The sequence below is a fragment of the Nerophis ophidion genome, linkage group LG02, assembly GCF_033978795.1.
Source record: "Nerophis ophidion isolate RoL-2023_Sa linkage group LG02, RoL_Noph_v1.0, whole genome shotgun sequence".
NCBI lineage: Eukaryota > Metazoa > Chordata > Actinopteri > Syngnathiformes > Syngnathidae > Nerophis > Nerophis ophidion.
This window is the reverse complement of record NC_084612.1, coordinates 54,052,893-54,080,301: the sequence shown is the minus strand read 5'-3', so window position 1 is coordinate 54,080,301 and position 27,409 is coordinate 54,052,893. Positions and strand designations below refer to the sequence as shown.

The 27,409-nt window shown below is 40.5% G+C and overlaps 1 protein-coding gene across 1 annotated transcript in view; it reads left to right on the top strand.

Annotated features, from left to right (window-relative positions):
* Nucleotides 1–27,409, top strand: part of LOC133542406 (kinesin heavy chain-like) — a 396,917-nt gene that overhangs the window by 79,229 nt on the left and 290,279 nt on the right. The window contains exon 2 of the mRNA XM_061886494.1: nucleotides 21,375–21,462. Within this exon, the coding sequence (XP_061742478.1) occupies nucleotides 21,375–21,462 (88 nt within the window). The remainder of the gene's footprint in view (nucleotides 1–21,374; nucleotides 21,463–27,409) is intronic.

The window sequence follows — 27,409 nt, the reverse complement described above, 5'->3', positions numbered from 1 at the left end:
TGAGAAAATAAAATATGGACTGTCAAAAATAGAAATATCACATCTATTCAGCAATATAATTTCATAACTTTAAAGCTGCTGGGTGACTTACAGTGGTTGATTCAAAAGAAATTCCATTAATGCATTTTGGTGTCTGCTGGCCTTTTTTTAATGAGTTTTTTTTCTTTCATATATGCTATATACGTAACATGTAGACACAAAACATGAGATACTTAACATGTAAATACATAACATGTTAGTACATAACATGTAGATACGTAACATGTAGATACATAACATGTAGGTACATAACATGTAGATACATAACATTTAGATAAATAACATGTAGGTACATAACATGTAGATAAATAACATGTACCTGTAGGTACATAACATGTGGATAAATAACATGTAGGTACATAACATGTAGATACATAACATGTAGATACGTAACATGTAGATGCATAACATGTAAATGCGTAACATGTAGATGCATTACATGTAGATGCACAACATGTAGATACATAAGATGTAGGTACATAACATATAGCTAGGTAACATGTAGATACGTAACATATAGATACATAACATGTAGATTCATAACATGTAGATACATAGCCTTTATATACAGAACATTTAGATACGTAACATGTAGATACAGAACATGTAGATACGTAACATGTAGATACAGAACATGTAGATACGTATCATGTAGATACGTAACATGTAGATACATAACGTGTATGTACATAACATGTAGATACGTAGACGCGCAGACAGCCGCTTGGTTTGATGCCAAATATTAGCGAAGTTAAGACCGCCCAATTAGCGTCAACTAATGCAAGTGAAATAATAAAATTTTGTAACAAATTCCTACAATTTGTGTTTCATCTTTAACAATATGTTTTACCTGCTACATGTCATATCATTTGCTTTTATCCACGGTTTTGTTTTTAGTACTTACTAATAATTGTATTTTTCTTAGAGTACAGACCAGGAGGGCAAACCATGAATCATGAAGCATTTAATGTCAATAAAGCTTTTCATTCTATTCCAATTTATACTAGATTATAACAGACTATATGTGATATGGAAACTTGTAAATTGTTCTTTGAATGCAACAAGAAAAGCCCAATTTTTGCTTTTAATTTTTAACCATCTTAAATTGTTCTTTGACTGCAATAGGAAACATATATTTAATGTATTATAATATTGATATTTATATATGTATATGTATATATATATATATATATATATATATATATTGATGTATATATATATATATATATATATATATATATATATATATATATATATATACATATATATATATATATATATATCTACATATATCCATGTCCATGTTAATTAAAATGTGTGTACTGTCAATCAGAAAGCAATACACACATCACTTATCTTTTTTCTGCCGACTGAAGCAATATCATGTGTGATTGCAAAAATGTGATATTGACCGTATCACTGTTCATATGGTAATACTCTGCCTGCCTGTGGTAATTCATTCTTTAAACACATTTCTTATCTTTGGCTGTGCTCCACCTCCCTCTTCTTAAACACATTTCTCCATCTTGAAAATTCTGCACTCATTGGCTTTTTCATTCTCTTTTTGGCAGCATGCACAGTGCTCTTTGAATGTATTGACTTTTCCACTCGCAGGCCCGAAGAAAATGACCTTTTTAGCGATATTATGCATGAAATAAAAAAAACTCTGGTATAAGCGCAGGGTGTCTAGATCGAGTTGACAGGGAATTGACTGCACCTCTACTGGCTGCAGCAAAGTATTGCACTTTAAGTGTAAATATATTAAGAAATATTTAATATATATAATAGTGTATAAATATATATACATATATATACATTTAAATGTGTATTTGATTGCCACTGTAGTGTAACACAGTGCCTCTCGGTGGTGATTTAAGGAAATAATTTCAGTTAGCAACACCCCCTTTTTCTATCGGCTGTCAATGTCACCTGATAAAGGTCGAAGGTCAGAGCGGCCATTTTTTTTCCATTTTGTGTGAGACAATGTTCTCTACAACCATTTTTCTTTGAACCTTTGTTTGTAAGTGCATCCCAATTATTACAATTGTGCACGTTCATTGATGGTGTATACTTGTTACAACAAACACTATATTACCAACAGTATTTGGCCACCTGGCTTGACTCACATATGAACTTGAATTGCCATCCTATTCCTAACCCATAGGGTTCAATATAATGTTGGTCTACCTTTTGCAGCTTCAACTCTTATGAGAAGGCTGTCCACAAGGTTGCGGAGTGTGTTTATAGCAATTTTCCACCATTCTTCCAAAAGCGCATTGGTGAGGTCACACACTGAAGTCCTGGCTCTCAGTCTCCGTCCTAATTCATCCCAAACGTGTTCTATCGGGTTCAGGTCAGGACTCTGTGCAGACCAGTCAAGTTCATCCAAACCAGACTCCGTCATGCATGTCTTTATGGACCTTGCTTTGTGCACTGCTGCACAGTCATGTTGGAAGAGAAAGAAGCTTGTTCCAAACTGTTCTCACAAGGTTGGGAGCATGGTATTGTCCAAAATGTTTTGTTATCCTGGATCATTTGAAGTTTCTTTCATTGGAACTAAGGGGTCAAGTCCAACTCCTGAAAAACAACCCTACACCATAATTCCTCCTCCACCAAATTTCACATTCGGCACAACGCAGTCCGAAATGTAGTGTTGTACTTGTAACCTCCAAACCCAGACAGGTCCATCAGATTGCCAGGTGGAAAAGCGTGAGTCATCACTCCAGAGAATGCGTTTTCACTCCAGTCCAGTGGCGAGGTGCTTTACACCACTGCATCCGACGCTTTGCATTGGACTTGGTGATGTATGCCTCAGATGCAGCTGCTCGGCCATGGAAACCCTTTCCATGAAGCTCTCTGCGTACTGTACGTGGGCTAATTGGAAGGTCACATGAATTTTGGAGCTCTGTAGCATCCGCTGACCCCTCTCTGTCAGTTTACGAGGTCTATCACTTTGTGGCTGAGTTACTGTTGTTCCCAAACTAATCTATTTTCTTATAATAAAGCCAACAATTGACTTTTGGAATATGTAGGAGCGACTGGATCCGATGACCGTTCCCCGCTGCGTATCACTGAGAGCGGCCTATTCTTTCACAAATGTTTGTAGAAACAGTCTCCATGTCTCAGTGCTTGATTTTATACACCTGCGGCCGGCCCAGTGATTAGGACTCCTGGTTCTCAACATTTGGATGGGTGGTCAGTTAATTTAGGCAATATAGTGTATAAGATAATTCTAAAATTTAACATTGTATTTTGAATGCAACAAAACTGGTTATTGTGCTATGTATTTTCATGTAATGTGAACACTGATCAAACATTTTGTACATATAAGAACCCGTTTTGTGTATGTCTTTCAGTTTCACAATATAAAGAGTCTTCTGGCGCGTAAACTTTGTGGTGAAGATCAACACTAAACAGCCTTCTAAATGACTTCAACGTCTACGTCATCATTCGGTTTAACGCCAAGGACCAGTGTTCTGTCCCTTGGTGCAGCCACGTTTGGTGGTGTTGAAATTGCCCTATAAAATCTCCAATGCTTATACCACATCATCTCTAATGCAAAATCTATTCAAATTAGCAACGTGCATTTGTTTAAAGCTTTTATTTGATATTGGAATATCACAGAGACGTTAGTTTGTATCTCCCATAAGCCATATTTCTGTATGTTCAGTGTTTGAAGTAAACACTTTTAAAAAAGGACCTCAACTCTTGTCTTAACTGACAACCTGATTGACACCCTGTTACCTGTCTGCTAATGCTAGTGTTGTATATTTGATGGTGGTATGATGGTTGATGAGCCAAGGAGACGCCAAGAGGAATCGTCGAACAAAAAGCTTTATTTGTTTCAGCGAGCCTCAGACTAGAACTGTAGCTCTAGGATAAGAAATGTGCCACATCTCTTCATTCTGCTGTCCTGTTGGAACACTGTGTTTAAATACCATGTCTTGTAGACCCCCTCTCCTCGTAGTTCTATTCTTGGTGCCGGACAGCCTGCATACCACCCACTTTATTTACTTGAGTAGTCAACCTGGGATCGATTTGGGTCCAGTGACCTCCGACATCTATCCTCTGTCCCTATGTGTGGACCTTCTACCAAATGTTACTTTCCTGGGAACTCTCTGCAGCGCCGTGGATGGACACGTGCACTTTAACCTTAGTAGAAAACTACGTTTAAAGGATTATGTGATTGATTGATTGATGGATTGAAACGTTTATTAGTAGATTGCTCAGTACATATTCCATAAAATTGACCACTAATTGGTAACACCCGAATAAGTTTTTCATCTTGTTTAAGTCAGGGTCCATCCATCCATCCATCCATCCATCCATCCATTTCCTACCGCTTGTCCCGTTCGGGGTCGCAGGGGGTGCTGGAGCCTATCTTAGTTGCATTCGGGCGGAAGGCAGCGTACACCCCGGACAAGTCGCCACCTCATCACAGGGCCAATACAGATAGACAGACAACATTCACACTCACATTCACACACTAGGGACCATTTAGTGTTGTCAATCAACCAATCCCCATTTGCATGTCTTTGGAGGTGGGAGGGGCCTATCCCCAGGTGCATGTGTTTGGAAGTGGGAGGAAGCCGGAGTACCCAGAGGGAACCCACGCAGTCACGGGGAGAACATGCAAACTCCACACAGAAAGATCCCGAGCCTTGGATTGAACTCAGGACTACTCAGGGCCTTGCACATGCACTAACCCCTGTTTCACCGTGCTGCCCTCAGAAATGATACCTGATAAAATTTACTTCACTAGCAGGATCTAATAAATGACCAAGTGGTCAAATGAACTGTAAATTATTATTGGAATAGAATAGAATGCCTTTTATTGTCACTATACCCAGGTACAATGAGATTAAAAGTAACTCCAGTATCAGTGTGACAGTTTATATATATATAAACTGTCACACACACACATATATATATATATATATATATATATATATATATATATATATATATATATATATATATTATCATGTTTTTAATGATTAAGACACCCAGAATGTACATGAAAATATAGAATGTGGGATTTACAATATTAACTATGAACGGTAAAACACTGAATATTTACAACATATGAACATCACACCTCCTTTCCATCCACATATTTTACAATCAATCTGTTTGTTGCAACACAAATGCAACAAAAAGCGAAATATGAACACAAAGGGTAACAAAAAACACCTTCAATGTGATATTTTTGATACATCATTAAGTTTTAGAACTCCCTGACAATCACATTTCAGGCTATGGAAACACTCTGTGGAAACGCTCCCCACCCACACTGCCTGGTGCCTCGTCTGAGCTGCTGTGACTTACAAATATGCAAAACATAGGAAGGAAAAAAAAAAATAGTGCAAAAGGAGGTAAGGTGCACAGTCCAGTCCCGAGAACCAATGTTCTGAATGTGTTGTTTAAATATTATACTATATAAATATATACAGAAGCAATCAGACTGTGGGTGGAAAGTCAAAATTGCACACAGAGAGGTGCTAAACTAAAAAATCAGTGCCTATGAGAGTTCACTGTGGTTATAGCCATACTTGCCAACCCTCCCGAATTTTCCGGGAGACTCCCGAATATCAGTGCCTCTCCCGAAATTCTCCCGGGACAATCATTCTCCTGAATTTCTCCCGATTTCCTGCCGAACAACAAAGCACGCCGCCTCCAGGTGCATGGGGACCTGAGTGAGGACAGCCTTTCATCAAGTCCGCATTTTCTCCATATAAACAGCGTGCCGGCGCAGTTGCGTTATAACATCTGCGGCTTTCTGAGAGTACACAACTGCACACGCAACAAGAAAGAGACTATTATATGTGTCTCCGTTATTCACAGGTTTATCTATAACCCATAAAGTAGGCAGGCACGGAGCTATTGCTCTGCGTGTGTTTTTCCCAGCCGACACGTTAATACACTGACACACAACATCCAGATTCCCATCATGCATTGCTTCAAAACTACGGCAAGTAGTAATGTCCAAAAAACATAACAGAGATTAAGCAGAAGAACGAAGAAGAGACAGTCATGGCGACGACAAGTAAGAAGAAGTACGCTTGCAAGTCATCAGAGAGGGTGTTCAGCATGGTTAGAAAGATAATGACAGAGAATATAACGAGGATGGACAATAATAAAAGTCAATTTTTATATATGAAATACTTGAAATTCAATGAATTCTAGCTGTAAATATATACCCTCCCAATCTCCCGAATACGGAGGTCTCAAGGTTGGCAAGTATGGTTATGGCTTTAGGGAAAAACTGTTCTTGTTTGTCTTAGACCTGGTGACACTGTAGCGTCTTCTTGAGGGCAGCAGGTCAAACAAGTCAGGCCACCAAAATAGGAGCGCAAGACACTACACACAGGAAAAAAGTAAAACATTCAGAATAAGTCAGGATGTGATGTGACAGGTGGGGACAGTACACTTTAACAGTTGCGGGTTCGATCCCCGCTTACACCATCCTAGTCACTGCCGTTGTGTCCTTGGGCAAGACACTTTACCCACCTGCTCCTAGTGCCACCAACACTGGTTTATATGTAACTTAGATATTGGGTTTCACTATGTAAAGCACTTTGAGTCACTAGAGAAAAAGCGCTATATAAATACAATTCACAATTCACTTCAATATCAACAACCTAGTTTACATTTTAAATGTTTTCTTCTGGTTAAGCTAAAGTTAGAGTACCAATGATTGTCACACACACACTAGGTGTGGCGAAATTATTCTCTGCATTTGACCCATCACCCTTGATCACCCCCTGGGAGGTGAGGGGAGCAGTGAGCAGGAGCGGTGGCTGCGCCCGGGAATCATTTTAGGTAATTTAACCCCCAATTCCAACCCTTGATGCTAAGTGCCAAGCAGGGAGGTAATGGGTCCCATTTTTATAGTCTTTGGTATGACTCGGCCGGGGTTTGAACTCACAACCTCCCGATCTCAGGGCGGACACTCTAACTCAGTGGTTCTTAACCTGGGTCCGATCGAACCCTAGGGGTTCGGTGAGTCGGCCTCTGGGGTTCGGCGGGGCCTCCACCGTGAAGGTCAAGACACGCCCAACTCATCGTGTAAATAAAAACTTCTCCCTATCCGAGTTATTATGGATACCCTAAAAGAATGTTCCCTCTAATGTTCCATCTGATTTGCAGGTGTGTAATTAGTTGTGAGTTCATGCACTGTGTTGGTTTTGTTCTTTAAACAAGGGGATGTTCATGCACGGTTCATTGTGACGCTTTGCTGGCATCGTGGTGTGGTTTTTGTTTTCTCGTGGATGCAGTTTGAGATGGACACAGCGTGAAGGTAAGAATGATGATTTATTTAACTATAAAAACGGACTAGGAACAGAAAATACTTGCACAAAGGCACTATAGACAAAACCAACAGAAAGCGCTAGCATGTGAGCTAGGGACAAGCAACAGAGTAGCGTGGAAGCTAAAGTACACAAAAGTCTTTACCACAATGCGGGAATAGCGACGTCACCTGTTGCATCAAATAGCAAATGGGAATCCGAGAGCGAGTAACGAAAAAAGCAGGCTTAAGTACAGACAGAAATTAGGAGGCAGATGTGCGTCGAAAACACAGGAAGTGCTCAGGAAGTCAAATAACAACAAGACGGGATACAAAACAGAACAAAACCAGAATATGCCATGATCCGAGTAGCGGATCATGACATTAGTTTTGTGCACCAGTAAAAAAACATACAACTTTGTCTTGAATTTAAAACTTTTTTTTTTTTTTTTTTCACTAAAGAAGGGTTTGGTGAATGCGCATATAAAACTGGTGGGGTTTGGTACCTCCAACAAGGTTTAGTTTATTTAGTTTAGTTTATTAAGGATCCCCATTAGTCTACACCGCAGTGGAGACTATTCTTCCTAGGGTCCAGGCAAAAAACATCACACAACCACAAAACAAAAGATTAAAATGCAGTACAACATGATCCAATAATAAATTGTCATAATACAAAAATAGCAACAACAAAGAACCCAAAAATACTAATAACTTTTGTAAATAATAATTTTCATACCAAAGATAAAAATAGCAATATAAAAATAGATATACTGTATACATTTTTGCAAAAATAAAACAAAGAACCAATGGCCTAAAATATACATATTAGTGTACCAAAGACGAACAATAAGTGACGAAAAGGTTAAGAACCACAACTCTAACCACTAGACGTGGTTTTGCCTCCGCATTTTTTCAATGAACACAAAATGTGCCTTGGCTACAAAAAGGTTGAAAAACACTGACATAGAGACCCAAACACTCGATGTTGTCCTCGCATCCCATTTTGGTGCCGTGTATACAGAAGAGCAGCACAATTAAAGGTGAAAAAACACCCGCAGTGTAACACCTACTGTACCACAATTGAGTCTTACGACTTACAGTAAGAGTTATACAATTAAATGCTTGCGTCTCAGTTTACCAAACATGATTTATCACACTGTGCGTGCCATTTATTATCGCCAAGTCTTGTTTGTGTTGTATGGTATTAGTACGCAGGTGCACCTCATGTCGTGTATAATACATCAACAAAGCATGAGAGTTGTTGTGCGGAAAAAGCCTTCCCAAATCTCTTTATGTAACAGGCACTGAGAAGTGGGAGGTCATTGTGTCTGCGCTCCCTCTCAGCTGCGGAGTGGAACAAATTGTCATAATCCATGCTCGCTGTCAGCGCTTCCTTCATTTCACTGAAGCAGATTTAAAACATTAGCTCCTTTTCCACTGGAGCACACACGATGCAGAGCAGGTGCACCTGAGATCTGCCTTCTGAATGATAACACTCAGCTCTGAGGTATCGGACCACAGGTGTCAAACCCAAGGCCCGGGGGCCAAATGTGCCACATTAATTTATTTGGCCCTCGAAATCTTGGACATAAGTATCAAAGTATTGTAACTTGTCTTACTAAATGTATTATTTCTTTCTATTTTGGGGGGAAAAAAATACATGTACTCCATGTAATCGCAAATTTTGTTTACTTAAATGTTGTCTAAATATGCAAAAATATATTTTCAAATATTCAAACCATTTTTTAAACTTAAATACATACTAATAATGATGATGTCAAAGCAAGTTATCCGTCAAATTGTGCAGTGTAAAAGTAGCTATAGATTCAAAGGTAAAATTGTGAAATTTACTGTCGTTTTTCCAGCATTTTTTTCTACATAAATAACAAAACAGTAATTTTTTTACTCTAATAAACGGTGGTACTGTTTTGGCATTTACAGTCATACATTGAAATATCTACAGTTGTTAATTTGTGGTAAAAAAACAAACAAAAAAACCCTGGCAGCTCAGGTGTCAACATTTTACTGTAAAAATGCATTTTTTTTTACAGTAAGAAAACTAATTTTACATTAAAATTCTGGCAACTAAGCTGCCTTTTTTTTTTTTTTTCAATAAAAATGCTTTTGTTTAAAGCATTTATTTTATGTTGGAATGTCACAGAGATGTTAGTTTGTATCTCCCGTAAGTCATATTTCTGTATGTTCAGTGTTTAAAGTAAACACTTTTGAAAAAAGGACCTCAACTAGGGTCTTAACTGACAACCGGATTGACACCCTGTCACCTGTCACCTGTCTGCTAATACTAATGTTGTATATTTGATGGTTGATGAGCCAAGGAGATGCCAAGAGGAATCGTCGAACAAAAATCCTTATTTGTTTCAGTGAGACTCGGACTAGAACTGCAGCTCTAGGAGAAGAAGTGTGCCACATCTCTTCCTTCTGCTGTCCCGTTGGAACACTGTTTTTAAATACCATTTCTTGTAGACCCCCTCTCCTCGTTGGTCTAGTCTTGGTTCCGGACAGCCTGCATACCACTCACTTTATTTACTTGACTAGTCAACCTATCTCCTATCTTACTGTAAATTTTACAGTAAAATTCTGGCAACTAAGCTGCCTTTTTTTTTTTTACAATAAAAACAGCAGTACTGTTTTTTCATTGACAGTAGAATACACTACATTTTAAGGTGAAATTATTACAATTTACCATACATTTTTTTTATATTTGAGTAAACATCACTAATACAATGCATAAAACATTGTGTGAAAATAATAGTATTCACTGTTATATGCGGCCCTCTGGGGCCAAACATAACTGCCATGTGGCCCTCAGTGAAAATGACTTTGATACCTCTATATTAGTCTAACAATGTGTTTATGCTTTGTAGGTTGATTTATTTAAAACGACCGAGCACTTTAATGAATAGGAAAAAAAAACATTTTCAAATAAACTGTGATTCTTACTTGTAACACTTGTTAATCGATTAAAAAAAATCTAATCAAATAAAATATTTATATATTTTTTTATATACGTCCTGTTCAGCCACTCAGGCAAGTCACATTGTTGATGTAGGTGATCGAGTCTGCTGTACACATTTACTTAAGTGTGGAATACTCCTCTTGCCTTATTTGTATTTGACTTTATGAAACTTGTTTTTTAACTAAAACAGTTTTCCTGTAAGTGATCTGAAAAATTAATTAGAGCTGTTTATCTATTTTATGGAATAATGTCGTTGCATAGAACTTGCACCCAATGTTTATAAAAATGTATTGATTTTGAATCGAGAATCGATTCTGAATTGAATCGTTGTCCCCAAGAATCAAATCGAATCAAACTTAGTGGTGCCAAAATATTCACAGCCCTATTAATGAACACAATAACATGCCAGATTATAGCTGTTGATAGTTGTGCTTTGCAGTGGAAGTGTAATGAGCAGAGTCTGCCCATGGTGATGTAACACTGTTTTGATGTTAGTTAGGAAGGAAGGAAATGTGATCCCACCCCCACCTCCAGGGGGCAAACATATATGATATGATATGACTTGCAGGGGTCCCCAAAATTTTTGATTCGGGGGCCGCATTGGGTTTTATTAAATGTGTATATGCATATATATATATATATATATATATATATATATATATATATCTCAGCTACAATCGGGCGGAAGGCAGGGTACACCCTGGACAAGTCGCCACCTCATCGCAGGGCCCACACAGATAGACAGACAAGCGCCAGCGCCCCCCGCGACCCCGAAAGGGAATAAGCGGTAGAAAATGGATGGATGGATATATATATATATATTAGGGGTGTGGGAAAAAATCGATTCGAATAGGAATTGCGATTCTCACGTTGTGCGATTCAGAATCGATTCTCATTTTTTTTTAAATGAGATTTTTTTAATTTTTAATTTGATTTTTATTTGAATTTTTTATTTTTTATTTTTATCAATCCATCAAAACACTACACAGCAATACCATAACAATGCAATCTAATTCCAAAACCAAACCTGACCCAGCAACACTCAGAAATGTAATAAACAGAGCAATTAAGGAGACACAAACACGACACAGAACAAACCAAAAATAGTGAAACAAAAATGAATATTATCAACAACAGTATACATATTAGTTATAATTTCAGCATAGCAGTGATTAAAAATTCCTCATTGACATTATCATTAGACATTTATAAAAAAAAAAAAAGATTAGATTAGATTAGATAGTACTTTATTTATTCCGTCAGGAGAGTTCCTTCAGGAAAATTAGTTTTCAGCACAATCCCATTCAAGATCAGACAAACATTAAAGGGAGACAGAACAGGATCGCTGACGGGTCTGCCGGCTTCCAGCGCCCCTTACAAAAAAAGATGAGATACAGGTAAACAAGGGGAGGAGAAAAAAATAGAAGAATAAAATAAAATAAAAATATCGGTCTTAGCCTGGGCCCTGGAGAGGGGGTGCAGACTGAGGCCAAGGGAAAAAAACAACAACTCATAGCAATAGTACACATCCCTCTTACATGTGTGTAAGAGGGAAACATCAAACATCAAAGAACACAGAGGACATTAAAGACATTAAAGCAGCAGATACAACCAGCCACTTCTACATACAGCTATGAATAAAAAGTAAAAGAAACATATCCACTGGGGTGGAGGGAGGATGGCCAGAGACAGGAGCAGACCCAACAAAGCAACCAAGACAGCCGACTCCACTCTCGGCCAGTGTCCAGTCCGCATGGATGAGCGATGATACGTCCAAGGAGACTGAGGTGTCCGACACCTGCTCACCCCAGCCAAGACACCGCAAAGCCTCTCCGTCCCAGCGCTCAGTGCCAGCTCCGCAGCCCTGTCCCCTCATCCGCAAAAAAAGAACAATAGTGTCACAGTGGCTTACACCTGCTTGACAACACACTGTGTCCAATGTTTTCACAAAGATAAAATAAGTCATATTTTTGGTTCGTTTAATAGTTAAAACAAATTTACATTATTGCAATCAGTTGATAAAATATTGTCCTTTACAATTATAAAGGCTTTTAAAAAAAAATCTACTACTCTGCTGGCTTGTCAGCAGACTGGGGTAGATCCTGCTGAAATCCTATGTATTGAATGAATACAGAATTGTTTTGAATCGGAAAAATATCGTTTTTGAATCGAGAATCACGTAGAATCAAAGAAATTGATATATAATCGCATCGCGACACCAAGAATCGATATTGAATCGAATCGTGGGACACCCAAAGTTTCGCAGCCCTAATATATATATATGTATATATATATATATATATATATATATATATATATATATACACAAACGTATATGGGTGTGTGTGTGTATGGTGCTTTTAGGTTAAAGAGATGTGGGAAATGGATGATTGGTACATTTTACCAACATTTTCCACCTTTTTTCTGTGCTGCTTTTCTGTGTACACAGCAGCAAAATGTTAAGTTCAGAGGGGACACGCTGCATTCACACCAGCCTCTTTCTCACACCCTGTAAAATACGACTTATTTTCCGCATCACTGTGTTGTATCAATGTTGACAACGAATAGGGGGAGCAAAGTTGTCCTGGCAATGTTTGGACTTCTGCGGTAGTATCAGAGGTGTCATTTACGTGGGCGACACATAAAATCAGACTTCGTTTTTTTTTCCTCCACGCTGCAGTTCTGGATGAATGACGACAAAGTAGACACTGTCTTGCCATAGAATATAGAATAAAATAGAATGCCATCCGACCACAGAACTGTCTTTGAGAAGGTCTTTTCTTTGTCCATATGATGTCAGATGAAACAAAAATTGAGCTGTTTGGCCACAATACCCAGATATATGTTTGGAGGAGAAAATGTGAGACCTTTAATCCCAGGCACACCATTCTCAATCAATTAATCAAACCTACCGTCAAGCATGGCGGTGGTAGTAATATGATATGGGCCTGTTTTGCTGCCAATAGAACTGGTGCTTTACAGAGAGTTAAATGGGACAATGAAAAAGAAGGATTACCTCCAAATTCTTTAGCCCGGAGGTTGGGTCTTGGGTGCAGTTGGGTGTTCCAACAGGACAATGACCCCAAACACAGGTCTAAAGTGGTAAAGGAATGGCTAAATCAGGCTAGAATTAAGGTTTTAGAATGGCCTTCCCAAAGTCCTGACTAAACGTGTGGACAATGCTGAAGAAAAAAGTCCATGTCCAAAAAAAACAACAAATTTAGTTGAACTATACCAATTTTGTCAAGAGGAGTGGTCAAAAATTCAAGCAGAAGCTTGTGGATGGCTACCAAAAGCGCCTTATTGCAGTGAAACTTGCCAAGGGAAATGTCAGCAAATATTAACATTGCTGGTTGTATACTTTTGACCCAGAATATTTCTTACATTTTCAGTAGACCCATAATAAATTCATAAAAGAAGCAAACTTCATTAATGTTTTTTTGTGACCAACAAGTATGTGCTCCAATCACTCTATCACAAAAAAATAAGAGCTGTAGAAATGATTGGAAATTCAAGACAGTCATGACATTATGGTCTTTACAAGTGTATGTAAACTTTTGACCACGACTGTATACAAATATTGACTGTAACAATATTAAGTACAAGACCTATATCTAGTCAATAGTACAATGATTGTGTCGATTTTTTTTTTTTTAATCACAGAATCTTTTCAATCAATCAATCAATGTTTGTTTATAAAGCCCTAAATCACTAGTGTCTCAAAGGGCTGCACAAACCACAACGACATCCTCGGTAGAGCCCACATAAGGGCAAGGAAAAACTCACATTTAATGGTAAGTCGGTGACAGTGACATTGATGACTAGGGTACGCCCTTGGGTGCAGGAGAACTTTAATCATAACCAAATATATTACCCTTAACTACTTGGTATTGGATCTATATCCATATTTTTAGTATCAGCCAAAACTAATGTCAATTATTCAAGCAACAGATTAATATGTGATTATTACATTCAAACTGAAGTGTTGATAGAACATGTTAAAACAGAAAGTAACCGTATATTAACAGTAAATGAACATGTAAAAAGGTCTTTATTGTCATTGCACAAGTACAATGAAACTTTGATGCAGAGAGGAAGTTTTTAAAAAATAACAGCTTTTATTTTGAAATAACTTTTTAACCTCCGGTAAAAAAGTATTTCACAAAAATATATACAACGTACGGAAAATGAATCCGAGGATAAACACTTAACTCAAAAAATCACTCCAAAAAATAAGGAGGAATACTACTTTAAGAAAATAACCCAACAAAAATAGAATATCAAGAAGAATTAACAAAAAACGCTCCTACAGGAGGAAAAATAAACTCTAATATATACAAATACAATATCTATGAATAAACAAAAAATCACTCAATCAGTGAGGAATTAAAACAAAATTTGGAATAACAAAAAACTCACCAGTTAGGTCGACGAAGGAAAACTAAGGACGCTCGAAGGAGGAAAAAAGTAAACTCAAAATTTCAGCAAAAAATAACTGCTATGGAGAACAAGAAAAAACAGGAGCAAGGCAAGAAGGGAATCATGGACATGGACGTGCACATGAACATGGACGCTAGAAGGCACGATAGACGAGACGATCTGGCAAAGGACAAACGGAGAAGAGAGCTTAAATAGGATGAGGGAGTGATGGGGAACAGGTGGAAACAATCAGGAATCAAGGATGACGTCAGACTGGTGACACAAGAGGAAGGACCCGTGATCTGAAACAAGAGGGTAGCTTTTCAAAATAAAATACATAGATCACAAGACAGAAAAACAAACAAGACTTCCCTCACCGCGGTGTGACAAAACCTGTTACAGGTTAGACAAATAAACAGTATACAGGGTTACAGAACAGGAACGCTGACGTGTCGCCACAAGGCACCCTGTAAAAGATGGGAAAAAGGTAAACGTTGGGGGAGTATGAGTAAAACATTACAATCTAGACTGGGCTCCTCTAAAGTGGGAAAAAACCTCCTTAGCAAAGCACATATACATATTACAACATACATCTCGAGAGTTGCCAACAAAGGGGAGGGAGTAGGGGCCATGGTGGCAGGCTGCAGCTCTTCAGGCGCTGCCCATCGGTCCATCCCCCTAAGGGATTCGCGTCAAGGGCATTGGATGGGGTATGTGTGTGTTGCTTATATTTTTCGTGGATGCAAGTGTGAGTGTTGCCTCCCGTGTCTCTGTTCTGCGGCCTTGATGTCATGCAGTCGCACAAAAAGTGTGTGTCCATGAAATGGGAGTTTGTTGTGTCTTTACCGCACTATGACTTGTCCTCTAAATTCATCCTGCGGGGCAGACAGTCCGATGTTATCCAAATCACAAGAGTGTTCACAGTTATTACCGCATCCTCTAATCATTTGTGGCAGCTGGGGTACTCTGAAGCAACTTCCAATTTGTGGACAAACCAGAGCAACGCTTACTCCAGTCGGCAGATGTCCTGTTGTCATAATTCCCAAAAGGTAAATATCTTCACGTCCTCGACTGAAAGGGTCGCCAGGCACGCGGCACTCCTTCTTCTCCCAAGAGTTCGTGGTGTGACCAGCAACAACCGCTCTGTCACGACGAGCAGGTTCCCCCAAACCCAAGATCTTGACAATTTCATCTTGGCCAGTTAAAGGCCTACTGAAACCCACTACTACCGACCACGCAGTCTGATAGTTTATATATCAATGATGAAATCTTAACATTGCAACACATGCCAAAACGGCCTTTTTAGTTTACTAAATTGCAATTTTAAATTTCGCGCGAAGTATCCTGTTGAGAACGTCGCGGTATGGTGATGCGTATGATGACGCGTGCGTGTGACGTCACGGATTGTAGCGGACATGTTGTCCCAGCCCGATCCTAGCTATAAATCGTCTGCTTTAATCGCATAATTACACAGTAATCTGGACATCTGTGTTGCTGAATCTTTCGCAATTTGTCCAATTAATAATGGAGACTACAAAGAAGAAAGCTGTTGGTGGAAAGCGGTGTATTGCGGCCGGCTGTAGCAACACAAACACAGCCGGTGTTTCTTTGTTTACATTCCCTAAATATGACGGTGAAGCTTTAATATGGAACAGAGCGGTCAAGCGAACATGGTTCCCTACCACATGTCAAACGGCAGGTTTCGGTGAGAAAATTGTGGTAATAAGTCGGCTCTTACCGTAGACATGAGCGGATAGCTTGCGTCGTTCCTCGTGCACCTGTCGAAGAGGCAGCTACGGACTCTCCGACCGGCCGCCCCCGAACGTGGGATGCTTCTACCGAGGAGGAGGGGAAAAAAAACCTCAGCCTGGCCCCAACGGCTGCCTTCGCGTCGCCTCGTCGAGAAACGTGCTTTCCCTCAGAGACACTGGCGGTCACCACACCCGTGGCCACACCCCTCCGACTTTCAGGTACCATATAATCTCACTAAAACACTAGTAACACAATAAGCAGATAAGGGATTTTCCAGAATTATCCTAGTAAATCTGTCTAATAACATCTGAATCCCTCCCACAGCCCTCGCCTTTTTTTTCTTTCTAGCCCTTCACTCTAACTTTCCTCATCCACGAATCTTTCATTCTCGCTCAAATTAATGGGGAAATTGTCTCGGTCTGAATCGCTCTCGCTGCTGGTGGCCATGATTGTAAACAATGTGAGGATGTCAGGAGCTCTACAACCCGTGACGTCACGCGCACATTGTCTGCTACTTCCGGTACAGGCAAGGCTCTTTTATTAGCGACCAAAAGTTGCGTACTTTATCGTGAATGTTCTCTACTAAATCCTTTCAGCAAAAATATGGCAATATCCCGAAATGATCAAGTATGACACATAAAATGGACCAGCTATCCCCGTTTGAATAAGAAAATCTAATTTCAGCAGGCCTTTAAATAGTTCCAATGTTTAGATTTGGAGAGCAGTGCAAAAAGAGGCAACAAGAAAGTTAAGATAAGACAAGACAAAGAAGCAAGCAGGAGAGGGAAGGAATGCGTCCACTCTCCATGAGTGCCAGTGAGAAAGAATGTAGATTACGGTAAACATCTATCCAGCCTTCCATTTTCTTTTTCCATTTTTTGTGGTCCCCATTATTTTGACAAGTATTAAAGTTTCGATATACATTGTTGTACCAAAAATATTGGAATCGGGACAAACTGTCAACGCGTGGACTTTGGGGTTTGTTTTTTCGGAATGCAAAGGAAAGTTGGCGCGGGCAACATGTGAAGGTAGGGACACATTTATTGATTGCTATATATATAAAATAAAAAGGAACAAAAGGCGCGCACAAGGCGGAAGTACAAAACTTGGCTAATGAAACAAAAACTAGCACTTGAACATGAAACAAAACCCAATAATCGTGACATAAAAAAACAAAAACTTACATGGTATTGCAAGAAGCAAAACTATGGACGGTATCAGAGGTTGCATGGCATGAAGTGAACAGAGGTAAAGTCGCCATGCTGACTTCCTGGCAACTTTCGGTTTAAATAATAGTTACATGATTAGTGAAAACAGGTGCGTGGCTTGGGGACAGGTGAAAACTAATGGGTTGACATGGAAACAAAGCAAACAAGGAAGTGCAAAAACATGAAACAATGGAGTCTTAAGCAAAACAGAACATAACTAAAAAAAACATGATCATAAGACATGACACAAACAAAGCTCATATGCACTAAGACTAAAAAAAGCAAGGTAGCGGTGCAAATTCATCTTAGGACAAGATGTCTGGCATCACGGCATGCTTGGACCGCACAGCGATTCCCAACTCCTGCAAGTAAATCAAGCGATAATGAGAAAATGATTGGGGCTTTTTCAGGAATCAATGGCAGCCATCTTTCATTGCTGAGGCTATGAACAATGCAAACGTCTCCTGTCACGGATTAGCTACGCTGTGCAGATAAATAACAACGTTTTTTTAATGGAAAAAGACTGCGAGTCAACAAGAAGCAGACACGGCAGACCCGAGACATCATTCAAGACGTGTTTGCTTCTTCTATACGTTGTTGACAGTGCCATTGAAAAGGTTGACAAGCAGCACAGCTCCTCTGCGATGCTGCAAGGATTGTTTACTGTGCTCTATCCCAATCATGGCTCGCAGCGTTCCTATGCTTCTGTTGAATATGTCCTTTATTGTATATGATGTAAGGGGATGAGCATCTGGTGAGCACCTTAGTTGCTGTTTGAATTCATCATTCATAGAACGGATCATCTGTCGGAAATGCTTACACCAGACTTGGCTATGAATACCCTGGAGATTGTCATGCTTTACATGAAAAATAAGCATTCCCTCTGGCTTCCATGGAAGGAAATGTCCGTCACATTTCATTTTCTTTCTAATTGCCGAACCATTCCATTATGGCCTTCCCTGAGGCCGTAAAATCCATGTATCACATACAGTACAGTTCAAAAGGTTGTATCTAACCTAGAAATAAATCTTAGATCTACTTTAGTGTAGTCCGTGTGCAGCTTGCATGTAAGTGCCATATATTTAGACAATAATTGGATGTGTTGACTCATTTTTAGTGGATAATAAATCCATACTGCTATACAAGCTGTACACTGAATACTCTAAAGTATCCTAAAGAACTACATCAGAATCACACTGGGCCCGATTAAACAATAAGTTCTTAACTTTTCCTCTTATCTTTCTTTCTAAGTGATTTCCTAAGAGGAGTCCATTCAAATTCATGATATGTTCCTAAACAGCCAAATTGTTCCCACCTGTTGTTCTTAAGTTGCTGAATGCAAAATGGTTAGCGCTTGCTTGTCTGTCATAATCTGCATATAAACATGACCTTCTTTCCCCAATATGCAAATGTAAACACCATTAATTCCATTATGTGCACAGGTAAACCCCCTTATTCCCCATACAAGGGCATCAAACACACGGAGAAAACACAAACAGATTACTGAAGAGAAATTCGTATTATCCCGCGGGGGGAATACATAATGTCAAAATGTAAGTTTAAGAAAGGGGGGGGGGGCAGCTCTCGGTGGCCTAAAGCGTTCAAATAAATATTCGTCACTTGGGACAAATAGGTCTACACGGTCATGAAATATGCGCTCCCTCCACAGGGCACCATCTGCGGCATCTTGCAGTAGCAGCAAAAGCATTGCCATTGTATGAGTTTAGTCTTTTAAAGATTCACCAATTACTAAATCAACGCCCCGGTAATTCAGGATTGTGTGTGTGTGTGTGTGTGTGTGTGTGTGTGTGTGTGCATGCACGCACACGGTATTTTGAAATGTCTATATATTGCTCATTTTGCTATCTATCTATCTATCTATCCATCTATCCATCCATCCATCCATCCATCCATCCATCCATCCATCTATCTATATATCCATCTATCTATCTATCCATCTATCCATCTATACATCCATCCATCTATCTATCTATCTGTCTATCTATCTATCTATCTATCTATCTATCTATGAATTTAACATTAGACAATAAAAGTAAGGGAAGCTGTCACACTAAAGAACAAATAGGCCACGCTAAGAGGGCTCTGGACCACTCGTACATTTTGTTCTTACCTACAAACAAATCCCTGCTAAGAAAACATTGGTGAATACAAAAATCTCCTTAACAACTTCGTAAGTGGGCCTGAGAACAAAATGTGCTGTTGAGAACGGTTACTGAATGGGGCCCACTCTGTCAAACCCTTCAATTACAAATATATTGTATTGATTTGACTTGTCAGACGTGGAAACAACTGTTTTTAAGTTAACTGTAATGTTTGATTTTATTATTGTTATTAAAAGGAAATATTGCTTTTTAAGTAAACTATGCATGACAAATAATGTTCAGTAACACCATCTATAATCCAACTTGTTCACACAATTTAAGATAATAATATTCATTCTAAATGCTGTTATGTAGGTATTTGTCTTCAATTGGGCACGTTAGGTAGGTAGGTTGGTAGGTAGGTATTTATTGTCATTGCACAAGTACAACAAATCTTTGTTTTCAGCACAAATCGTGTTCAAGATTAGACAAACAAACTGTACAGGGTTACAGAACAGGAACGCTGATGGGTCGCCACAAGGCACCCTGTAAAAGATGTGAAAAAGGGTCAACGCTGGGGGAGGATGAGTAAAAAAAATACAATCTAGCCTGGGCTCCTAAGGGGGCCTAGTCTGGAGTGGGAAAACAACCTCCATAGCAAAGTACATATACATATTACAACATAAATCTCAAGACTTGCCTACAGAGGGGAGGGAGTGGGAGCTATGGTGGCCGGCTGCAGTACTTCAGGTGTTACCCAGCTGTCCATCACCCCTAAGGGATTAAAATGCAAAATCTATTTTTGTGAGATAAATAGAAATACTTAAATATCTGTTTGTCACCTTTATTTATGATTTTAAAACAAGTTATACATAACGAAATCTAATCATCAAATGCATATGCATTTAGATTAATCATGATTAATCACAGGCAGCACCTCCAAAGACATGCACCTGGGGATAGGTTGATTGGCAACATTAAATGGTCCCTAGTGTGTGAATGTGAATGTTATCTAACTGTGTTAGCCTTGTGATGAGGTGGTGATTTGTCCAGGGTGTACGCTGCCTTCCGCCCAAATAAGGGTGAAGTTATAACATAATTGTAGTACCGTTACCAAAATATTGGTATCGTTACATTACTAGTTGAGACTTAAAGTGCAAAAATAGGATTTATCTGAACTCTTGCAGTCGTGTTTGTCTCTTAGTGATGGAGTTGCTTAGTGCAGGCCATTCACTTTTTAAAGTGTTTACAACTTTTTGCAATACCATTTGTCTTCTTTGCTCAGCGGGGCCATGACCGCTGCCGGTAAAAAGCGTCACCCGTCTCTGTTGGCACGCTGCTCTCACAATAAAACACAGGTGTCACAGTATGATGTGTGTTTGAGTGTGCGTGTGTGTGTGTGTGTGTGTGTGTATACGGCAACATCCTTCATAAAACATGCTCACCGTGTGGCAGCTTTCATGGGGGCGCTATGACTCTGCATCTTTTATTGATGATGGCAGATGATGGGGGTCGACCTCTTTGTTGTTGCAATAAAACACAGCTGTGTGCAAGTGTTTTTGACCCCGCCTCCTCTCTGCCTTTCACAGGGGAGGTCCTACGTGTTCGACCAGGTGTTCCCCACCAACGCCACCCAGGAGCAGGTCTACAACACCTGTGCCAAGCAAATTGTCAAAGGTAGGACACCTAACGAGGACGTCTTTTTGCTGCGGTGGAAGATTTAAATTCCGCGGCGTCAGCATAGAATATTATCGCTGTGTCATATTCATCACCTTTCCATCTGTCATTTATTTTCTACCTTCTGGGTTTTTTGGGAAGATGAAAGCGGGCGCAGAAAAAAAGTGATTTGTCAAGTGAGATTATTTATCTAGCGCCAGATGAAAAGGCACAAAAAGTGACGACGGCATAAAAGTCAAGGTAAAGGATTTATTAGAAACACAGGAGGGCTCTTTTATTCCTCCATAAATGGCCTTTATTTTAATATAACTTCCACTTGCTATACTGTTCTGACACCATATGATTCATCCAATCACGCTTGTAGTTAAAAAGCTTTGTTCTTGTTGAGGTTTGGGTAATTTTGTATCTGGACTCTCACTATTATGTTAGATCCACTATTGACTGAACTTTCACAATATTATGTCAGATCCACATTTTCGGTCCTCACCACGGTTTCTCATAGTCATTCTCCTCTACGTCCTCCTGGATTGTGAGTTTTTCCTTGCCCTTATGTGGGCGCTAAACCGCGGACGTCGTCGTGGCTTGTGCGGCCCTTTGAGACACTTGTGATTTAGGGCATGGGTGTCAAACTCTGGCCCGTGGGCCAAATCTGGCCCGCCGTGTAATTTAATTTGGCCCTTGAGGCAATATCAATTTAGCATTAGAGCTGGCCCGCCAGTGTTATACAGCGTCGGTGCCGCTGTAACACCGCATTCACCGCTAATACTCATACTTGCCAACCCTCCTAATTTTCCCGATAGACTCCCGAAGTTCATTGCCCCTCCCAAAAATCTCCCGGGGCAACCATTCTCCCAAATCTCAACCGATTTCCACCTGGACAACTATATTGGGGCGTACATTTAAGGCACTGCCTTTAGTGTTCTCTACAACCTGTCGTCACGTCCGCTTTTCCTCCATACTAACAGCGTGTAACATAATATTTGTGGCTTTTACACACACGCACAAGTAAATGCAAGGCATACTTTGTCAACAGCCATACAGGTCACACTGAGGGTGGCCGTATAAACAACTTTAGCACTGTTACAAATATGCGCCACACAAGAATGACAAAAATGTTTTATTCATGCATTTTCTCTTGCTACTTCAAGGCTTGAATGTTTGGTTCATTCATTATTGTTATTTTATTTTCAAATTTATTATTAGCCTGTGGAAAAAAACTGATATATTCACCTCAGACGATTGCAAATAGAAAAAAAGGCATACTGACACGATGGCGACGCATGGTGGATGCGCGTTGTCACCCCAGGGATGCAAGAGGACCAAGACAGGCAGGAGTTGCAGGTAAGAGTTGATTTAATACAAAACATAAAATAACACTGGTACAAAATACAAAGAAAAGGCGTGCCGAACGCACGGAAAGCTAGGCTAATAATTAGCAACGGGAGCAGAGTACAGAAATAGATGTGCAGAGCGCACGCGAAACTAAGGCGAGACTTAGCAATAGTGACTACAAAAAGAAGAACCAACGTGCGTATTGCAAGTAGCAAACAAACCAACCAGAAGGAACTGAGGTAGCAGGCAGGACCAAATACTAAGGCAATCAATGAAAAACAGGTGTGCGTCGAAACAAGGGCAGGTGGAACCAATGTGAAACCACGGAGACCAGATAAACAGGAAGTGCTCAAACTAAGGAATGGAAGAGTCCAAAATCACAACAGTACCCCCCCCCCCCTTCAAAGACAGATCCCAGATGTCCCAAACAAAGCAAAGGAACCCCCCCACAACCAGACAGTCCAAAAGTGACGGGAGGGCGGAGGGAGGACATGGTGGAGGGTCGCCAGGTCCTGTGTCACCGAATCCACCGAGGACACATTAGGTGGCGGCGGCGGGTGGAACGCCGCTGCCGCAGAAGTTTTGGCGCGCGACCTCGTACAGGCCACATCTGTGGCCGACGTGGAGGTGGACGCGCCTGCTGAGGCGGACGCCCGGGGTACGGCCACACCCATGGCCGACGTGGAGGAGGCTTGGCAGCAGCAGACGAAGGTGCGGGGGATGCAGCCGAAGCAGGCACCGATGCTGATGTGGATGCCGGCAGAGGAGCAGGTGCAGAGGCCGGCAGAGGAGCAGGTGCTGGTGTTGGCTTCAGCCGAGGTGCTGGTGTTGGCTTCAGCCGAGGTGCTGGTGTTGGCTTCAGCCGAGGTGCTGGTGTTGGCCTCAGCCGAGGAGCTGGTGTTGGCTTCAGCCTAGGAGCTGGTGTTGGCTTCAGCCGAGGAGCTGGTGTTGGTGTGAGCTCCAGCCAGAGGTCGGGTGCTGGAGTGAGATCCAGACCGTGGTCAGATGTTGGTGTGTGAACCAACACAGAGTCAGAAACTGGAGTGGTATCCAACCAAAAATTAGAAACTGGAGTCTGATCCAGATCGGGGTCAGGGACTGGTTTGTGAACCATCTTAGGACTAGGACTCGGACTACGACTCAGTCCACGAGTCGGACTAGAACTAGGACTACGACGAGGGCTAGGACAGACTAGGACTTGAACTACAACTAGGAGTATGACTTGAACAGGGGCTTGGACTACGACTAGGAGTATGAGTTGAACAAGGGCTTAGACTACGACTCAGTCTACGAGTCGGACTAGCTCTTGGACTGCGCACAGGTGGAGGAAGTCTAGCTGGTCGTTTTGGCTGAGTGGGTCGCAGCTGTGCTACCTCCGCAGCACAGCTGCTAGTACCAGGCCCTCCCCCAAGAGGCGGATTCCAGACGACCTCCTTATGGTCAGCGATTGACCCTAAGGGTGGGTGGCGGGAGGTCAGGAGCAGGGTAGACTCCACCCCATTAGTCTGTACGAGGAGAGGATTGTTCTGAGCAGCAAGAAATTTCTCCTCCAGCTCCAGTTCAATCAAAACTCTCCTGTACCACTCGTCCATCCAGGCAGGACTATATTTTTCTAGGTCAGTTTCAAAATCATTTGAGGTAGGGGTAGGACGTGAAATAGGCTGAGATGTGGGCGGGGCTTGAACCATACGGGGTGGGGCCAAAGTAATGGGAGGCTGATCTTGACAATTAACAATATACTGAGGGTGACTAGAATCAATATAAATGTCCTGATACTGTGTGAAAGTATTATTACTGTCCAAGTCTTTAGAAAATGGCTGAGATATATCGTCCACAATAAAAAAGTCTTCGGTGAAAATATCAATGGTGGAAGGCATTACGTCACCAGGGGGTGTTGACGAAATGACGTCACCGTGATGGACCGGTGGGCCGGAGGTATGCCCTGGCCTTACAGCCCAGTCGGAAGAGTGGTTGGAATATGGAGAAAAAACAAAACTTCCAAACCTCAGGGAAGAGTACTGGGCTGTTGTCTGCGCGCTGCTGTCCGGGGAAAAAGTCTTGGCGGCTTGGCGAAGGGAAGACTCTTGGTGGTCCACTGCGAGGCGGCGTTGTGCTGGTTGGTTTCTGACACGATGGCGACGCATGGTGGATGCGCGTTGTCACCCCAGGGATGCAAAAGGACCAAGACAGGCAGGAGTTGCAGGTAAGAGTTGATTTAATACAAAACATAAAATAACACTGGTACAAAATACAAAGAAAAGGCGTGCCGAACGCACGGAAAGCTAGGCTAATAATTAGCAACGGGAGCAGAGTACAGAAATAGATGTGCAGAGCGCACGCGAAACTAAGGCGAGACTTAGCAATAGTGACTACAAAAAGAAGAACCAACGTGCGTGTTGCAAGTAGCAAACAAACCAACCAGAAGGAACTGAGGCAGCAGGCAGGACCAAATACTAAGGCAATCAATGAAAAACAGGTGTGCGTCGAAACAAGGGCAGGTGGAACCAATGTGAAACCATGGAGACCAGATAAACAGGAAGTGCTCAAACTAAGGAATGGAAGAGTCCAAAATCACAACACATACTATTTTTATTCAAATTTTATTTGATAAGCCATTGATATTTTTTTAATTATTATTATTTGAAACTGGATTTTGCATGTCACTAAAGTTATATAAGCCTTGCTTGTTCAATATTTAATGCAAACTTGTTTGGGTCCCTATTAAAAGGTTAATTTGTTCAACCTTGGCCCGTGGGTTTGTTCCCTTTAGAATTTTGGCCCACTCTGTATTTGACTTTGACACCCCTGATTTAGGGCTATATAAATAAACATTGATTGATTGATTGTATCTATTAGTTTGCACTAGTGTTGTAACGATACCAATATTTTGGTACCGGTACTAAAATTATTTTGTTATTTTCCGGTATTTTTCGGTACTTTGTAAATAAAGGGGACCACAAAAAAAAATTGCATTACTGGCTTTATTTTAACAAAAAATCTTAGGGTACATGAAACATGTACCCACGCAAGTCAGTAACATCAAAGCTCATATTTGTGCATTCACGCACAGCATACAACGTTTGGTGGACAAAATGAAACAAAGAAGGAGTGGCATAAAACACGTCTGGTGAGTTCAAGGACCTCCAAAATTAGTAGGACAAAACGACGCTGGCCTAAAACTCTTTACCAAACATATTAAACAGTGGGCTTTCTAACAATTAGGAAGGTTTGTGTTATGTCTGTCCTACAAAAACATTATTAAAACAACAAATATATATTTTCCCCCCCATCTTTTTACATTTTTGAAAAAGCTCCAGGGAACCACTAGGGAGGCACTAACCCCTGGGTTGCTGACCCCCGACTTAAACCATTCAGCATTATTAGACACTTTTTCATTTGCTTATCTTGTCAAGCAATCACGACTAAAATGAACAGATATCATCTGCATAGATAAGAGGTAGTACATTCCTAGAAACACTTTTAACCCATCCGTCCATCCATCCATTTTTTACCGCTTGTTCCTTTTGGGGTCGCGGGGGGTGCTGGAGCCTATCTCAGCTGCGTAAGGCGGGGTACACCCTGGACAAGTCGCCACCTCATTATAGAGCCAACACAGATAGACGGACAACATTCACACTCACATTCACACACTAGGTACCATTTAGTGTTGCCAATCAACCTATCCCCAGGTGCATGTCTTTGGAGGTGGGATGAAGCCGGAGAACCCGGAGGGAACCCACGCAGTCATGGGGAGAACATGCAAACTCCACACAGAAAGATCCAGAGCGCGGGATAGAACACAGGACTATTCAGGACCTTCGTATTGTGAGGCACATGCACTAACCCCTCTTCCACCATGCTGCCCAACTGCTAACCCATCAATATAGATTAAAAACAAACAAACAAAAAAAAAAATAGCTTCTAAAACAGAGCTACTGACGAACCCCAGAAACTACTTTAGCTCTTGTTGAACTTTAATTATTATTAAAAACATGTTGTCAACTTTCATGAATGTAGTAGCTATGTAGCCAGTTTGAAACGACATTTTCAGTGTCATATGTATTTAATTTTGTCAGAAGAATTGTTTAATTGACACTATCAAATGTGTTGGATAAATCAAAACATAAAAAGAATATATTACCATTGATCTACATCGCTTGCAATGTTACCAACAAAATTGTAGCGGCGCCATTTCTGTGGACATTCTGTGAACCCATCCATCCGTGCGTTTTCCATACTGTTTATTCTCATCGGGGTGATGAGTAAGATGGAGTCTATCCCTATGAAACTACACAGATGAATATACAAAATACATCTATCAGACAATTGTTTTAAAATTCTTCTGTAAACATTTTTTTTAGCACAGAAATAAACTAGCATTCCCAGATTCAAACAAAGAAAGATAGAAGAAGCTAATCAACTACGGTTACCACGGACTACAAAGGCAGACGCGCACAATTTTTCAAGATTTAAAGTTATTTCTTTGGCTACTTTAAAATTCCTTGATTTAATACCTTTGATGCCATCTTTCATCAATGCCTAAATAAACGCCCCGTGTGTGATTTCAGCATCCATGGAAAATAAAATCATAGACTTATCCTTTCACCAACAAATA